This window comes from Pipra filicauda, unplaced genomic scaffold (assembly GCF_003945595.2).
Source record: "Pipra filicauda isolate LSUMZ 115617 unplaced genomic scaffold, ASM394559v2 scaffold10_size6260569_pilon, whole genome shotgun sequence".
NCBI classification, from domain to species: domain Eukaryota; kingdom Metazoa; phylum Chordata; class Aves; order Passeriformes; family Pipridae; genus Pipra; species Pipra filicauda.
The window spans coordinates 1,775,348-1,794,119 of NW_024103541.1; the positions used below are offsets into that span (position 1 = coordinate 1,775,348).

Below are 18,772 nucleotides of genomic sequence, written 5' to 3' on the forward strand. Positions count from 1 at the left end.
TTGATCTTTGTGAAAACAGCACTAGCTTCATGTATTCAGTAGGGAACAGACATTGGACAAAGGAAATACCAGCCATAGGGCTGGTGGTGCAGGGCTATAAATGTGGAAACAGGTTGATAATAGAAACTGGTTTGTAGGTGCTAGCAGACATGAGCAAAGAGAAGTTTTGAAAGCAAAGATTTCACAGGAACTGTCCCTGAAGAAACCCTCTGAAACTGAGACTAAAGCAAATGTTACTCTCAGTTGCCACTTCAAATAGAAACCAGAGGAGGTGAGAGCATCCCCGAAGATGCCACCAGCTCTCTTCCCCGGTTTTTGACAAGTGTCCATGCACAGCTTTAGTGCTAACCCACCTTCTTGCCTATATTTCAAGTTCCAAACTTTTTAATCAAAGAGTGGCCCAGCCTTCAAAAACAAATCCAAGGACTGTTTTACTCTGAAGAAAGGATAGTCTTGCCCAGCAACTACTTACAATGAAATGAAAAAAAATTACTACATTTTTATTGTTATGGTAAAGAGTAGAACAGAGACAGAAAGTCATAGCTGCTTTACTTTGTTCCTTAGAGATGGGGAACAGTGTACATCTGGCTTTAAATAAATAACAACAGTAACTTCCAAGACCTCTTTCTTGTTAAGAGCTTCTGTCTCACTCCAACCTAGAGGTTTGTGACAAAACTGAGGTTATTTTGTGGAAGGGAGGAAGTAGATGCATTAGTGAGTGCATTGCCTCTTGGCTGAGGTTTAGGTTTATTTGAATTTATTATTTTTGATGTGATCAACTGATCACTTACTGACCATTTTACTTTAAATGTGGTCAAGGACTGTAGTCTACAGTCAGTCTATCTGCTCCCACTCTTGGTCCCCCTCTGCTATGCAGCAATGTCCCAGCACTCCCTCCTATTGTCTGTCTTCAAACCACATGTTTTTCACAGCTCAGAGCTGCAGAACGCTGTAAAGATCCCCTCAGCACAGCATGGTGGGAGTGTAACTGTGTACACTCTGTTTTGTTCATAACACTGAGCAGTTCTCTGACTAAACACACCTTTCTCTTCCCAGCCATCACTAACCAGTTATTCTTCTTTCAGCATAACTTCAACCTGCCACTTAGCCATTAACTGCGTCTATCTGTACCTAAGAATTATTTGAAACGAAACATTCAATTATTACAGAGCTTTAACACCAGAACAAGGCTGCTGTTTGACTTCTTTGTTTCAGAAATGATAAAACACTCCAGCGTTAAACCCCTGTTCTCTCCAACAGCAGCCGAGCCACTAAATTGATGACATGCGGATTAACCAAACAGTCCAACAAATCATTGGTAGAAAGGGCTGTTTGTGAGGTGCAAGGACTGCTGTCTGAATCCATTTGATGTGCAGGCATCTCACAGTCATTACTCATTACCAACTCCCTCCTCCTGCGGTGTAATTTTCCAATATGTTCTCCTTCGTTTTCACAGGGAAGATCTCTACCGTCACTTTCAACTGCAACTGCACCCATCGAGCCCATTTCTTGAGACTGTGGTAAAACTTGAATCAGATGAGGCCCAAAAGGTATTTTCTGCAGCTCTTCTGCTTTAGATGTTGAAAAGTCAAATCCATGGGTTAGTAATCTGCAGCCGTCTGGCTCACGGCCAACTTCCCTCCTCTTCCTCTTGCATGAGGCACCTGTCCTTTGCTCTGCACCAGTGCTGCTGGAATGTGCCTGCTCTGACACACTTGTCTTCTGACACTTGATATATGCAGACACTGCTTGATTCAGGTACTGAAGATTCATTTCATGGGATGTTGCCTCAACCTAAGAAAACACCCAGGATACACTCAGTTAAAAGGGGCCATGTTTCAATTCAGCGCTGTGTGATTATTTTCCATAAATTACTTTTGCTACATGAAGGGATGGAATTTAAAATTCTTTTTCTCAGGCAGCAGAAGGACTCAGGGGAGCTAAGCAAAATGTCAGTAGTTCTTTGTTATTGCTCCTATAATGGGAGCAATAGAGGGCTTACCTCCGTGGGATTTAGCCAGAGATCTCCATCACTGGGATTTTCTGCTGATTTTATGGCACATACCAGCATTCGAGTTATTGCCTCTTCTACACGGGCTTCATGATCTGCATCCTGCCTCAAGAAAACAGAAAGTTTTAGGAGATAAGTTAGCTCTTGGGCCTGTGCAGAAAGCTGAAAGGACTTGGGAAGAACATGAATGGCCTTAGTTTGAAAGCCATACTCATGTATGCAAAGTCAATGAAAGGTTTCAGACTTTTGACGCTCCTACTCCTGTGTACAGCCCCGACACAGGTCACAGCACAGGCTCATCTGAACTGTGATTTGCAAAAAACAGATTCCAGTATGTGTATATAATCTTTTCCCTCATTAGTGTTCTGTTAATTGAATCTGGTGTTTGAAATTACAATACAGTGTTAGCATTTAATTAATGCATGCATTTATAGAGCTCTTTAGGAACAGAATGGCCATGGAAGTACATAGCACATTTTTTGTATATACATATTATGTCTAATTTAAGTACTTAAAACACACAGGATGTTCCAGGAAGGCAGCAGCTACCTATGGGCTACAGAGGCAAAAAAGTGAGTCTTAAGAATATGTAGGAAATATTTTATCATGTAACAGCAGTTGACATACTTCTGCACTTCTGAACATCAGCAAAAGGAAAAACATTTTTCCTCTGAAATCTCTCCTGCAAAACTAAAAACTAAGTTAATAGCAGGCTGTTTCTTTCAGGCCTTCACTTCCTCTATCATCCCCCTTAAGGCAGCTGGATACTAGCTGATTTAGGATAGCAGAAAAAACTTTATAAGATCTTTTTAAGCTTTCTTTCCCATTTGAGTTTCTTGTATATGGAAGGGTAGGGTGTGTGGAAGGAAATGGCAGACTCTCCAAACAAGATGGGTGGTTTGGTTAATTCAATGACAAGTGCCTAGATGTGGATACATAAATTTGCTTTAATCGAGATGCTTAGACATAGGAGTTTTGGACCTGGTCAATCCACAGCCCTGATCAGTCTGTGGTTTCAGGGAACACATCAAGCACATGCATCTTGCCAGTACGAGTGCTGAAGGCAGTAATTCAGCCTGGAACCCTGAGCTGATTTTGGGATAGAAGCAGGGGAAAGTGTTGTTGGCATTTTGTGACTTTAGATGCTTGGCTTATTAATGACCTTATATAATAAGCCCCCAAAACACAGACTTTGGTATCTACATGTGGAAATTATTTAAGGTGTTGCATTCTTGGTATTCATCCTGGCCTGCTGAATAACAGGGCTGTACTGATTGCATGACAGTATGTTAGGAAGCAAGGAATACTTTGAGTAGCTCACATCCAGCTGAAAACAAATTAAATTTCTACTCTAAACTCTTGCCAATATAATTAATGGTTTCACTGGGACTATAATTGTTGGTGTGATTCACATCTGTCAATATGAAAGCAGCTGGTAACAGCTGCGAGCAAGAACTGCTTACTTTGGTAATGGAAATGTTCTCAGTACTGTCTTTTAGCATCCATGTCACACTTTATTTTTACAGATGGACTGCCCAACACCTAACAAAGAGTGCTGCCATCATCAGCTGTACAGATAATTTCTGTAAGAAACTTTCACCTGGGCTGAAATAGCTACATTTGCTTATGGCAGCTTCTGATATCTGGGGAGGGGGAGCTTGTGTGTTGTTCATTAGTAAGATCCAGCAAACGCTCCTTTGTTTCTGATGCCACCCACACAACTACCCACTCTTGCTGTCACCAAACAGGATCTTGGTGGCTTCTGCAAGACCTTTATGACCAGGTCTTCTGCAAGACCTTTATGACCTTTATGACCTGCAAGACCTTTATGACCAGCTCCACTGATTTTTTTTTTTCCTTGCAACACATAAGAACGGCTAGAAATGCTAAGGCACCACCCCAGCACCTGGGAGCTCCCAGCCGAGCACAGCTGATCCATCCTGACGTGCTTCTCCAGCAGGGACAATTTGTGAGGCACAGCTCAGGGTACAAGAGTGTGTATTGACATCAGGGCCTTTCCAAGCCCAGGGCACACAGCCAGTTCCTCTGAATTACCTCAAGGGCTGCTCAAATTTAAGGCAGGCTTAAATGGCTGCTCTACAATATATAGTTGGTGCTTTCTCTGGCACTGGACACAACCTGACTGTACTTAGGGCTACGAAAGACCTCATACGAAAGTATGGGCTGTGGGCCTGCTGTCCTTGCTAAATACATAGTTTCATCTGGAAAATTTCTCCATGAGAGAAACACCCAAGTGAGTTCCTCTGCTCTGCCAATGCTTGGTTTGATGCTGGTATGAGAAATGTATCGGGTGGTCTTTGAACAGCAGCTGAATGTATGTGTTCCTTTTCCCTGCAGATTCCCAGTCTAATATAATTTTTTTAAGTAGAAAAAAAGGCAATGAGTATTTTAGTGAGGCAGCTTTCCCAGGCCATTTCAAAAGATTTTTTTTTTTGGTAATATTAAGCCAGGATTAATAATAAAGTCATTTGAATCAGAAAACCTTCTGGAGCATTGAGATGATCTAGTGGAAGATGTCCCTGCTCATTGCAGGGGGGCTGGACTAGATGACCTTTAAAGGTCCCTTCCAACCCAAACAATTCTACAATTCTATGATATCCCTGGAACCATCACATACATACTGGTTAAGATAAGCAAGAAAAATCAGAGCCTGAGGAAAAGAAAATTAATTAAATACTTGAGGAAATCCAACTTCAGGCAATTCAAAACTATCACAGAGAAATGAAAATTCCCAAATCCTCTTCCACCCCCTTCCTATCACATTAATTTGATTTAAATTCTAATTTAGCTTTGCATGTAAGCATGTGCTTGAGGTGAAGTTGCTGTGGAAATATGATTTCTGCTGAGCTGTGTCTTCAGATCTGGAACCCTGAAAGGTTCTTCAGGAAAAAAATGTATCCATAAGGGTTCTTCCCTCCACAGCCTCTAAACACAACACACCTAATAGGGCTGAACTTGGCAGGCAAGGGACAGAAGGCCATGCACACATGGAAGTGCTACATCACCATGACATAAAAAGGAAAATACCAGTTCAATCCAAGAGTTTATGCTGACGGTGATAGGATCAATGGATTCCACATAGTGCCACCAGTGCCTTGGAACGAGCAGGACCTGGAATTGGAGACATCACATTAGGGTACTAAGGGAAGGCTGAAGAAAGATAAGGTGTTTTAATTATAGGTCATGTGGGATGCAGAGACAGAATGAGGCAAGAAAATAGGAGTGGGAAGTAATATTTATTTATTTCTTCTAAAGCGCCTTTTCGCAGGACTTAAATGCCCACTCTCTCCTCCTCCCACTGTATCAATACTATGGTGCAAGAAATGGATGTGATCCAGAGCTGCCTTTCATCCAAACTCCTTCCCACATGAGCAGGACTGTAACCTTGTAATTGCTGTAGGTAAGCAAAGTCCAGCCCTACAAAGGGGGTGCAGCTGGAGTAGCAGTAGATCAGGGCTTTAGAGAAAGTCTCAGCCAAGCAGGAATTCTTTTGTAGACTCTCCAACTGAGCAGAATTTCCAGTTCCTTTAGAAGGACTGCCAGCTAGTTTCCCCAAAAAGCAGATATCCTAATGCTCGTCTGGGTGACTAACAATATGTAGCTTTAATTCTGGTAAATAATTGCCAGTATTACATTTGTCACTTTTAGTAGATAGGCTTTTAAAAGAAAGTGCCATGATTTCTGGGACAATCTAGTTTAGATCAGAGCTTTATAACTACATCAGGATGATAGCTGTGACATAAAATTGATTCTAACCCATGGTTTCTAAGGTATGAGCCATTGATGTTGTTTTGATGATAGAGGACAAGCTTTACAGATTACTGAACATGAGATTAACATGGCACTATCAAGAAAAGCATAAAAGATATTTTTTGACAAGGAATAAAAATGGTCAGAGACAGACAAAAATATACACTTCAGAATGGGGAAAGCGAAGCAATGATCTGTATCTGAATTGCAGACAATTTTTTTTCTTGGTAGACACAAATTACTTAGAAGCATGTTCTGCTACCCAGATAGCCCTGTGCTTCATTGTATGAAAACATGGCTAATGAGAAAATGTCTGTATAGGAAACAATGATTGTGACTCCAGTCCTGCACTTACAGGACACTCAGAACAGAGTCATTTTTGGGCCAGATGACAAAATGTTCTCCACGGGCTTCAATTTGAGTCAAACAAAAAAGCAGTGGCTCTCTAAAGGTCAAAAACATTTGAAAATTGTACTTTAATCCAGTACAGCATACAAAACAGAGAAGGAAGTCGGTTAGTGGAGGGTCATTATTTTAAAAATATTACTAATTTGTTATTTCTGCCATCTGTATGAAACCTTGACTGCAGCCAAAACATGTTTTCTCCATTGAACAGGTTTCAGAGTTGTGCTTTTATCACAGAAACATCCACTCTAAATGAAAAGTGCAGCTGCATTAGCAGCAATGGGTTTATCTGTTAGGAAGTGTTGCCCTACGTTTCACTGACTGCAAAATCACATGAAACCTCCCCCAAACACTCATCTGCTCTATAAGGGATCTTACGCTGAACTCTGCTAAAGAATCTGGGTGCCCTCCAAATGACTGGGTGTAATGATGAGGCCTGGAAAACTTTGTTTTACAGCAGAAGAAAGCCCAGCTCCTGCAAGTGGCTGTTTGCAACAACAGGATTGGTCCTATGAGATCTGTGTAGGAAAAGCGAGTTTTGCAACATGCTGGAGAAGTGGATGAAGACACCAGGGAACTGGGGTATGGAAAAGAGGGACTATGCAGCAAGGGAAAACAAGCGAGAGACAAATTAAGGGAACTGTAAGAATGTTTCAGTCAGAAAAACAAGATGGAAATCAGGTGCTGGCTCAACACGACTGACATGCGAATCAGGGACGGAATTTCTTTGGAAAGAGAAGGTACAGCCAGGAGGAAAATACAACTCCCCCAACGTGTCCTGTGTTTTCAAACCTAAGTAGAGGAACTTGGTCTTTTAGAGACTGATCAGATTTTACTTGCCAGCAGGTTGAGGGTAATAACTGCGAAGTTGTGCCTTTCTGCAGCTGGCACTGTTTGCTGATGCAATTTATAGAAGAGCTACAGAGCTGTGACTCAAACAGGCAAAAGAGGTTCCATAAAGACACTTGCTCTCCCTCTTATTTTTGGGCAAGCTTATGCATGTTAAAATAAGGATTTATAGCAGGAAGAAAACTGAAATTATCAAAAAGCAAAAGGACTAAAACTTTAAGGAAGATGAAGAAATGGAAAAAAGTGATTAAAACCAAAAAATACATCTGGCAAGCAAGCAGAACTAACAAAAGACCAAAAAACCCCCAACAAAACAAACAAAAAACAGCAAAGAGAGAAGTACAGTAGGATTCTTCTACCTTTACAAACTAGTATTCTTCTAGGTTTGCAAATTAGAAGCAAAAAAAACCCACAACAGAATGAAAACAAAAACCCACCACCACCACTTCTATCAACCCTACAATCAAATAAAGCAGACTTCCATATGTTTATGAATATGGGACACAGATTCAGCTACATTCCAATAGGAAATGTGAAAGTAAACCACAGTGAAATAACACACACACAAATGCAGTGAACATTTTATAGGGAAAATGTAAAGTGCAATAGCAAGACAGAACTATTCCAAGCTAAGAGATAATCTTGTGCTAGCCTGCTTTCTACAGAACATATCTAACTTTGCAGGCTGGGAAGATACTGATCTAAACAGCAACCAATCAGATAATTTTAATATTTAGGCTAGTGATAGGCAAATATAGAAAATGAAGTCAAAGTAGGACAGAAATCCCAGAAAAGATAAAAAGAAATTCTGCAATGGGAGGAGAGAAACCAAGGGAATACTTGGGAGAGCAAGTGGAGCAATGCTGAAGACTTGTACAGCACAGAGAACAGACCAGGTTTGAATTCTCAGTGGACGTGATTAACTCAATACAGTGCAAAGGTAGGGCAAAGGTGGAATTTCTTCAAAAAGAGAGCATATCCTGAAGTGAAATATTATACCAAGAAATTTCTGCTCATTAGAAAAAGGTATTTAGGTAAATGCACATGAAAAGGAAGCCAGTGTGATGGGAAGATAAAAATGTAGGGCCATGGGGGGACCCCAAGGAAATCCCAAAGCTGCCTGTAACCATGGCAATGAAAAATGAAATAATGCAGTCAATTCTGTGGCAGCACCACCTGGGGACTCTGTGCAAGTGCTGCTACCCCAGCCTATGCCCTGTCCCTGCTGGTGCCTGGCTGTCCTAGTCCTAGGAAGGTGCTCCTTACCCTGCCTCCCTCCTCCCTCCTGAGCTGGTGTCTTCCCACACACTGAAACTAAGCTCCAAGGGCCACTGATGTCAGAAACGTGAGGACAGCCCTTGGGAAAAGCAGTGAAGAGGGAGGGAGCCCATTCCTTGTCCATGGCAACCCTGGTAGGAGACTGAAGCTCAGGGAAGATGGTGAGGAGTTAGGAACTTGCAGGTTTCACCTTTGGATTGCCTGGCTTTTGGGGCACTCAAGGGGTTCTCCCTATGTGTAACAGGCTGAGTGCTGTTTTTATCACCAATCCCAGTGTAAATTCAGCTCCTGGACTCTTCTGCTTCTTCTGTGATGGAGATGATACTTCTTGTGTCTCAGGGTTGGGTTTGGCTGACTGCCTTCTCTATGGGGTGACTTGGGGCCAAATGAAAGTTTGGGAGACTTTCATTTGTAGTCTTCCAAATGAAAATTCTTTATTCCTTCCCAAAACAGAATTATCAACCATCTACTATGCAAAATGCTGTGGACAACTCTGAATCCTCCTTCACTAAAATAACCTTTTAAAAGTATTTTGTCTACTTGGAGCTGGAATGTTTCACTGCCTTTTAAAAAGTTTGAGTTATTGTATTTCTTGACTTGCTACAACACTTTTTTCTTTGGTATCAATTATATTTTTCTTGGCTATTCAGACTGTACTGCTGTTCCCCACTTTAAGCCCAATCTGAAGTTCTCACTTCTTTTCTTTAAAGCTGGCACACAGGGAAATCCCTTCCTGACTTCATGAATATTTCTGCTTGCTCAGTGTTGGGTTAGAAGTCAGAGGTTTATTTGTGCTGTTGGGAGCTCTGGTTGCCGGGCAGGATCCTGTGGTGTGTTAGATGCCACAGCAGGAGCACAGAAAGAGAAAACCTTGCAGCTATATGCAGGAACTGAGTGACAACTGTATTTATGGACAAAGACTGAGTTCAAGATGTGTTTCTTTAGACTTTCAAGAAAGCAGATAAGCAAAAGCAGAGGAGGGGAGCTTCTTAGCAGCAGACCACGGTGAGAGACAGCAAGCAGTAACGCTGATCTTTTTCTGAAATCAGTATTTCCCATATTGTGACAATATTTTTCAAGGCTGGAAGGGAGCATCCTTCTCAGACTCAATGAGACTCTAAGACTAGTTCAGTCAGGCCTTTCCTTGCACTTCTGCACTGCAGCTCCTCTGGCTTTAGGCTGCACCTGGGGCACAGGGCCAGGACACAGGAGAGCTGAGTGCTGCCTCTAAACAGCAAACAGTTTAGGGGCTCCTGTCTGGGGCAGTGTGAGAGGAAATGGTGTTGCTCATGGGAGCCCAGTGTCCAAGCTGCTTGCTCTCCATCAGGAGGGCTCCTTTTATAGCCTGTTCTGAAGGACAAGATGAGATGAATGTTCCTGCAGGAGTGTAATTGTCTAAGATCACCTTGTAGAGGTGCCAGGTTCTTCCCACTGATGGCACATAGGGCACCTGTCCTGAATGGAGTTTGAGGATGGCAGATCCTACCCTAACTCTCTTAACACTTGTCCCAGAGCATGGGGTGGAAGGTTCTAGAACAGACATGTTTTGCCCCATTTGTGGTCTTTTAGGCAGCATTTGTATATTTGTGAAAAGAATCAAGGTGTCACCAGAAATGGTGCAGAATTTACGCAACTCCCTACTTTGCACTGAGCCTTGCAACCACCACACAGGTGACCAGGTTCAAATATTTCTAAGGAGCCCCGTCTGTGTGAGACAACTTGAGCTTGTAACTTTGTGGATATGGTCAGGTACTGCTGCAAGCCCTTCATCTACTCAGCTGCCTGTTTGAGTAAGCTTGATATCTAACTGTTTTCCTAAGTTGTTTGAGAACAGATCACTAATGTATAACTACAAATTGTGGTAAGACCTCTGTGGAAATGTAGCTGACAGCCACAGGTCAAGTACAGGATGAAACCTTATAAAACCTAAAGTCTCAGACAACTACCAAAATTCATAACAGAGGTTCGTCTCTGAACAATACAGTGGAAGGGCACAAAGGATGCAACTGAAGTATGCATTGTGCATTGGTACAATGTTATATGAAGGAATTTTGCTTTTAGGCAGAATGGGTAGAAAAATGGCTTGTAGCAAACACCGACCAGAAGGTGGCATTAGACACATTAAGTTTTTGATATTCAAAGCTGCACTCACCCTACATGCAGCTGCTCTCCTGAATACCTAAGAACACCTTTGTCTTTATTTTTTCAACCCTTTATTGTTACAATAATCCAAAATGTTCCACGTTACCCTCCGAGAATGAGTGGAGATTCTACATATTAGCACAAAATAAGGCAGCCCACAAATTCTGCAGTAATTGTATTACTTCTATGTGAAAACCACTGTTAAGCACATATCAAGACTGTTATTATTTAGGGATTCTCTCTCTTGTTAACAAAGGAGTTCTTCTAGGTCATTCCTTTCCTCTCCATCAAACAGCAGCACTCCCCAGCCACCTGCCCCATAAGCTTCTGGATGAGATGCTGGATGAAGGCAATACCTCACTGCTCCATCATTGCTTCCACATTACTCCCCCCTCCACCCTGAAATCCAAAAAGTATTCCCTTCATGGAAATGCAGACAAACTGTATTACTGAGCAGCTCAAGAACTTTATTCCTAGCAAGATTAATTTGTAATTGCTTTAAGCCTAATTAAAATTAAGATCATATTAAAGGTTCACTACCACACTTGATCATTGCAAAGGAGATTATAAATTGAAATAGTGTTGGGGAGCAGGGATAATGCACTGCTGAATGGATGTGGCATTTTTATCAATAGCAAAATTTTTTTCTTTGTGCTTTAAATTATTGAATGATGCAACCTTATGAAGTGCTGAATGTAAAACTACTCATTTGCTTTAGGAGTATGAGTAGGAGCTAATGTAGTGCAAACAATGAAGGTTGATCACAGATTCCTTATTTGCATCCGTACCAATTGCAGAGCATACACTTCCCAGTTGATAGTTGACATCCTCTTGTTGGAAACTACTATCCTGCTTCAGCCTGCCATCTCACCAGTTTATGGGAGCACTCCTCAGTCTGCCTCCTCAAAATTAACTGGATTAGCAAAAATCCATTCCTTAAATTGTTGAAGGCAGCTGGGTTTGCCAGCTAGGGACAGGGGAACACTCACACAAGTTGCAGAGCTGGCAGGTCAGAAGAGGTGACAGCATCTGGTAGGAGAATGGTGAGAGGGCTCTGGAAGCGGCAGCTCCACCGTGTGAAGCGGTCGGAGCAACGAACATTGCAAAATTCCTTTGGAAAGGCCTGACAGCTTGAGATGTGCAGCAGTGTGTTACAAGGACACACATGGCTGAACAAATGAAAAAGGGTAATTCAGACTTCAAATACAGACCATGTTGATTAAATAACGAAGGACACTACTTACGGCAGGAGACTAGGAATTAAGAGTCCCGAGCCCTACTCTCACACTGCTGCTGACTCTGCCTGCGTGACTGTAAACCAGGCACTTATAACTGAACTTTCTCAGTAAAACAGGATTAATAATATCCTCACATCCCTGTAAAGCACCATGAAACCTCTGGATGCTGTGTGCTCTAAATGCAAGTATCACTGAAGTATTTATTAAAGGAACATGAGAAGGCTATTCACTACCAAAGTATGAGCTCCTCTGCTAGCTCTACATACTCATTAATCAAATGCATTTTATGCAAAATACTGGTGTCAGAGTTCAAGAAAGTTCTAAAGCAGACAGATTGGAGGTGGTTGCAAGAACTATGATGGAATTAGGCAGCTGATTCAACTGCTTCTTCAAATGTTTGCAGTTTTTGTACAAAAAAGTCTAGTAAAACAACTGTCAGCAAAGAAAACTCCTGTGCTGAGAGAAATGTGTCAAGTCTGAGTGCAGAGTGAAGGAAGAGAGAAATTCCACAGTCAATTTGATAAGATTTTCTAGCCTTTAATTAGCCAGTTAAATGACTTACAGGAATATAAAGTAATGTAAAGCTTGTATGTAAATGGTACCTGTCCTGGACTGAGTGTAACGACATGGGCTGTTGAGTTCCTAAACTTGGGAAAGTGTTTCAGATCAGGGTTGGCAACGTTGACTTTGCTGAATACGCTGGATTCCTCATAAGGGATCCTGGTAGGATAAAGGAAACTGGTGTCACCAGGTGGGAAGAGGTGCCATCTCTTCCTGAAAATAGAGAGAAGACAAAAATTTATTCAGTGCATGTCACTTACAGCAAAGAACTAAAGGCAGTAGCAAGGTTTTCAATAAAACATAAATCTGTCTTCGCCGTGTGAATCTCCTACGCAGTGAGAACACAGGCAGTGCTTACAGGCTGTCTCCTGAAAGTGTTTTTAAAATATTCCACTTTTTAATTTTTTAACTGAAAAGATTTACAGCTTCTCACCAATTATTTCTAAAAGGCAGATAACATAAAATTTTAAAAAAAGCTCTCCCATCTGGTTTCTCCGTCCTCCCTTTTACATGCAGCATTTACAGATGCTCAGAGAATTAAAATCTGCTCTATAAACTAGTGGAAATAGTTTTGTTAGAGACAATGTATTTTTGTTCAGTGAATGAATGGCTTTCAAAATCCACGTTTGTTTTGAAAGGAGGGCATTGTGTGTTTAGGATGGCAACAGTAAAAGGGTACAGACGTGATCTTCTGTTTCCTATCATCACCTGGAGTACTTACGAGGCTGTTAGTCATAAACCCTTCATTCTCAGTAAAAATCACCTTAATACTCCCATGCCAAAGATGGCATAAATAAAACCCAGACACACCCATAGACATAAGCACCCTGAAACATCTGTATTTTTGTGTTATTAGTACCATATGATGAAAATGTGGCTTGTGTGGGCCATTGGGTTTAAGAACTTACTGATGTGACTAAATGCCCAGATGGAGCACAACAGGGTTGTTCTGTTCCTTGTCTGGGGACACTCATGTGCCAGGTTGCTCTCTATGTGCCCAAAGAAGCACGTGAATGCACCACAGTGCAGGACCAAGCAGAGCTGAGGCACAAACCTTGTTCTCAAGGGTTAATGTCTCTATTTCACTTACATAGACCAGATCAAAGGAAAAAAAAAAGAATATGCCAGAACTGGTGGTGCCAGTTTTATGGGTACTATAAATGAAATATCTTAGTGGGTACATATGTTATTTAGAAACAGAAGTTTTATATGGCGGTACTTTAGGTGATAGAAAAAACCAGAAGGAATACACAAAGAGAGAATTTATTACATATAAGAGGTGCCAGACAAACATGACCCATACACCAAGCAGTGGAAAGGTAAAGGCAGCACTTTATAGCCCAGCTGGACAACTTGTGCAGCTCTCCTCTTTGTTTTGGACTCTAGCAAGAGCTTTTCTTTTTGTTCCTTTTCCTTGGTATTCACTTCTTGCTTTTTGTCTACTGCTTCTGGTTGTCAGTTCTAAGTCACGGATCTGAAAATAGGAGAAAAGCAACTAAGTGGCACAAAACCAGAAGAGACAGGAACAGAAGAGATAGGAGTAGCAGGATAGCCAGAACTGGAGAGACCAGCACAGATGGAAGTGCCATGGGCCACTGACATTTCTTGGTAATTACCAAAGCTATTGCTGGGCACAAGCACAAAACCAGTTCTTCTGAAACTCAAGCCTTGCTGCAACTTTATTTTGCCCTCCAAGCTAAATTCTCTGAAGGGGCAGAGAATGACTAGGTTAGGAGGCTCAGGGTTAATCCTGCAGGCTCATGACAAAGCAATATCATGAAGCAAAATATTAAGAGGCCCGAGGGATGCAAGGAGGAAATTCAAGATAGCAACAAAGGGCTAAGGAGTCATCCCTGGCTTTCCTGCAAAGGCAAATCTATTTAAGTTTAGCATAAGCTTATATTCTTTTACAAAGCTTGTCTTGTTTGCGAGTCTCAAAAGGGAATCTTTCTGCTCTGAAGAAGAGCACACGATTCACAAGCTTGTGGAAGTTTGCAATCTATTTAAAAGCTTTGCTCTTGAAGAAAAAACCAACTTTGTCTTTTCAGGCCGTGCAAAGGCTTTAGACTTCTTTCCCTGAGAGGAACAAGGATTTTGTTCTACTAGAGGGGGAGGAAGTGTCTTGGGAAGGCAGACAAAACTGCTATGTGATGCTGGGACGCTGGCTGGAGTTCAACACCTAAAGGTAGAGATCAAAGAGGCTTGGCAGGTATCACGTCTGCTAGATCACTGTACTTATTTAGCACACCCAGTATTTAGGTGGATCCTTAGAAGATATTTAGGCATTTAAATCTCATGGTTTGCAATGAGACTTCTGGCTCCTGAATACACTTAAGTGTCTGGACTTCAATGCACAGTGCTTACTGATGTGATCTGAAGTGTACAAGGACTGGCTGCAGCACTGTGCAAGGCTGAGGAAGGCTTCTGGAGTGTCTCTGCTGCACATCCACCCAAGGATTTCAGGGCCATTTAAAAATGTGAAGGAAAACCCACCTGGGAGCTAAACAGTTACCCTTCTTAGAGATAAGATGATGATGAATTCATTTCCCTGAAGCCTTAAAGCCAGTCAACCTGTGGCACTGCCCAGCCAGAAGCCAGCACACCTGAATTCCAATCCTGCACCTTCATCACACCACCACCACTGTGATTCTACTGTTCTATAAAATGTCAGAATAATTAATCTCATTGAAATCCCACTAGCAATTTACTCCTTCCACTCCATACTATCAAACCTAAAAAATGTGTACAATGTTTTTGTTACCCTAGCACTACTCTAGCAATAATAGATAACAATAAAAAAAAAACCCCTGAGGCCAATATGCAAGGAAAGGAAAAAAAAAAGAATGTGGAAAAAAAAAGACAGCAGGCAAACAGGCAGAAAGATACAGCAACAAAGTCACATGCTCCCACATGAGTTTGGACCCTCAAATGTCCCTTTCAACTTTGCTCACAGCTGGCTGCTTCCATCCTGATGTTCCCTTTTTAAATTAATTCTAGCAGGCTATTAGAGGCTCTTGCACAGAGAATATTGTAAAAGTCTAAAGGAGTTTATTTCTATTTTGTTTCGGGGCTTTTTATTTTTACCTCTTTATCTCCTAATTCCAAATTCCTGAATTCATAACTACTAGAAATGTTTATTATTGAATTACATAACACATAGATCAGAAAATAAAACTATGATAGCTCTATGACCAAGCCAAACTCCAACCCCCTCAAGTTCTGCCATTTCCTGTAGAACAGTTATGATGCTCTTCAATCACTGAGAGCTCAGAAAACCAAAATAATCAGGACCTAGAATTAATACTCAAAGAGTCCAAAACCAGCTTTAAGCATAGTATAACTCTCCCCTATATTTGCTGTATGTATATGCACTTGTTACCTTCCTTCTACTTGCAACACTAAGTTGCAGCCATAGGAGTCCAAATGGCAGGGGGTGTTTGCTCCTTCAGAACCAATCCAAAGCGTGCTCTCTTTTCCACTTCTTCCAGGAAAACCAAAGTCAGACCACCTTACATCCTACAGCAACAAAAAGGTTATATATGTAAGCTGTTGAACTGATTCACATCCTACCCTCAGTTCTCAGTCTCCCATCTTCTTCCATTGCTCAGTCACTCCTTATCCACTGCAGCTGTTGATCCTTGGTGGGGTTCTGGAGCGTGCATGGCCTGTGCCCCTTCCTCCAAAATTATCCTCTCTAGCAGTATTTCTTCTGCTGACTTTCTTCTTCTGACTACACAACCTCCTAGATCTCTGTCTCCAGTTCTCATCCCTCCCTTTCACATCACTCAAGTTACCCCTTTGCTTTACAGAAGGACTGTCCAAATGCTCATGGCCACATCGGGCATGTTGTCCTTTTCAAAGACTCCTTTTTAACTTTCTCCACTCTTAGCCATCCACTCAAGCTCAGGATTCCTTTTAGAAAAATTCTGATACATGGCATTTAAAAAAGAATGAAAGAAAGAAAGTAAAGAAAAATCCCTATTCCCTTTTCAAACCAATTTGATAATGCATGTGGCACATTTGCTCTCTCTTTGCTCCTATCTCAGCTTTCTCCACGTACTCTGGGAACACACAGACTTTACCCCATCTCTGACCCAGTGTTATGCTGCTTTTTTAAAGTTTTCTTATTATTTAATGGACACATTTGCAACTGCAGAGACAGTGAACTTGAAACAACTTGACTACGTGGCGAGAAAGGGCAGAACAGGCATGCATATGTTATGAACACAGTCCTGGAGCCTTCCCGTCTGTTGATCCTCCCACAACCAATCCCTTGGGGACGATGAGGCACAGCGAGGTATTTTTCAGACAGTCCGAGAGTTTTGCAGAATGGTTCTGCACAGCTTGGATAAAGCTTTCCCATGTTTCTACAGCTCACCCTGCCACCTGCAGGGCCTGATCATTTGTTTATTGGAAAGCACTTGAAGTATACTGGCCGGAGATATTGGTGCCTTTTGGCTGGAGGCTCAGACTGAGCCACAGGAAACAGAAATTAAACTACTGGCTTCCTGATGGTCTTGGGCAAATCACTTCATCTCTGAGCTTTACCTTTCCTTTCTTGAAAAGGAAGATAATGGTATTTGTTCCATTTCAGTAGAGCACTTTGAGGTCATTCACATCACCTGACTTTAGTAACCTAACTTAAGCTTGGCTCCTGCTGTAGTCAAAGCACTCTCAATCACACCTTGGAAAAGCCTCTCCCTTTTTGCCATCTATAAAGAGAAAATAGGAGTCTGGCCTCCTAATTTAAGCATGTAAGCTAGCTGCTCGCAGACAGTGGATGACTGTCCTTTTTCAAGATCTAGGGATGAGGCAAACTAAAGCTAGACATTATGAGGATAACTTCACCATGACTCTGTATCAGGAAACCCTCAAAATGAGCAATAGCCTTCCCAAAAATTAGGTGTTGCTAAAGATTTTGAATTTCAGAGTTATTGATTTTAAAGATATCATTTGAAAAAAAATGCAGAAGCATAATATAAACATTTGTCAAAGACAGTAAAAGATCAAAAAGAAAAAGTTGATCCTATAGATTTCAGCAGCCATAAAATTTAAAATCCAATACAACTATTTCAGTGAAAAAGTTAAGTGTTACACCATCTCTACACTTTAATCTCACACCTAAATAGTTTCTGTATTTTCTTACAATTTAAGTGGGAAGAAAGCACATATAATCAATATTAGATTTAAAAGAACTTTTTCAAAATGTTGCTGCTGTAGTAAATAGTTGAAGCGATTATGGGTAAAATAGTTTTTAACCAATGAACTGAAAAGGAACTGGTAGTATTACTGAAATCTTGTCACAGTGGGTTCCTTTTCTACAATAAAAAACCACAGTAAGAAGAAATGTACTAAAAGGTGTTCCAACCATAACAGATGGCACATTACTTGTGAATTATATTTATTTCATTTGCTGCTTATAATGAAGTTAATCTGTACCCGTATGTCACTTTAAAAGGTCTCATTTCTATTTAAACTTCATGCATGTATCTTGCTTCTGATTTATATCTCAAATTCTGTAATGAAATATCAACTGAACAAAAAACGTAAGATGCTAGATATTGCTCATAGATTAGAATAATGGAATCATTACCTTAGCCCACACAACTGTAAATGATAAACAGTGCAATCTAAATTTCAAACAACTTCTAAATGGCCCTATTAATCACTATAAATAACAGTGCAGTTGGCCTTCTTTTCCCCTTCAAATCACCTTACGTAAATCTAAATAAAATCTAGAAAGAAAAAAAGCAGTTATCATCAAATTCACACAAGAATGGAAGAGAATTTCTACAAAGAACTCTTTTGGCTCGTATAAATTGTGTAGCAGTGTTTCAAAAGCCATATGAGTCTGGAACTGATGGATGCATTTCACTCCCATGCCTGTGAAAATGACAGATGACACACACCATATTTGCTTGCATAACACCGTTGATTTTTTCCTTCTCAGATTCTGCTTTTAAAAAAATCCACGGCATAACCATTACGTGTATCTATTCTAAAACTGCAGTACAATCTGTTGCTTGTTATAGGTCAGGGGATCAGGTTGTGGTATGACACCTGCACAGAAATGCAATTCCTGGAGCCTTAACTTTATTCTTGAATGGGGGCAAGGGGAAGAAGGAGGCAGGAAAGTTATTGTTTTCTTCAAGTGTGTTTTTAATGACCAAATGAAGCAGCAGGCTGTTGAGGCCTTCTGAGCTGCTATTATCTTGTGCCCTAAAACACAGGAAAATGCTGTCTGTCAAGGCACTTTAAAAAGAGAAGACCAAGACAGGACCACAGAAAGATCTGGGGAAGCCTGAAACACGCCTGGAGCTCTTCACTTAGTTCAAGAAACATGAACCAGTATCAGTCATGCAGCCCAAGTTTATGTGATCCTGATTGTGTTTCAGTGTGCTTAGGAAGGGCAGGAAGAAAGAAAGGTAAGATGATCTCTGTGTTCAAACCACAGAACAATGGGAGACAGTCTGAAAAAAGGCTGATCACTGATAAATACCAATTTTACTGGTATAAA

At 41.1% G+C, this 18,772-nt stretch overlaps 1 protein-coding gene across 4 annotated transcripts in view; it reads right to left on the minus strand.

The window, feature by feature from the left end:
• Positions 1–479: 479 nt before the first annotated feature.
• HSPBAP1 (HSPB1 associated protein 1) overlaps positions 480–18,772 on the minus strand; it is a 38,042-nt gene continuing 19,749 nt past the window's right edge. For 3 of the 4 annotated variants that reach the window (XM_039381798.1, XM_027725559.2, XM_039381804.1), the window contains 5 exons: positions 15,635–15,771; positions 12,297–12,468; positions 5,060–5,143; positions 2,003–2,113; positions 480–1,794 (listed from right to left, as the gene is read on the minus strand). In XM_039381798.1, the coding sequence (XP_039237732.1) occupies positions 1,237–1,794; positions 2,003–2,113; positions 5,060–5,143; positions 12,297–12,468; positions 15,635–15,771 (1,062 nt within the window). In that variant the 3' untranslated portion in view covers positions 480–1,236. The remainder of the gene's footprint in view (positions 1,795–2,002; positions 2,114–5,059; positions 5,144–12,296; positions 12,469–15,634; positions 15,772–18,772) is intronic. The other variant, XM_039381810.1, reaches the window with a different exon arrangement.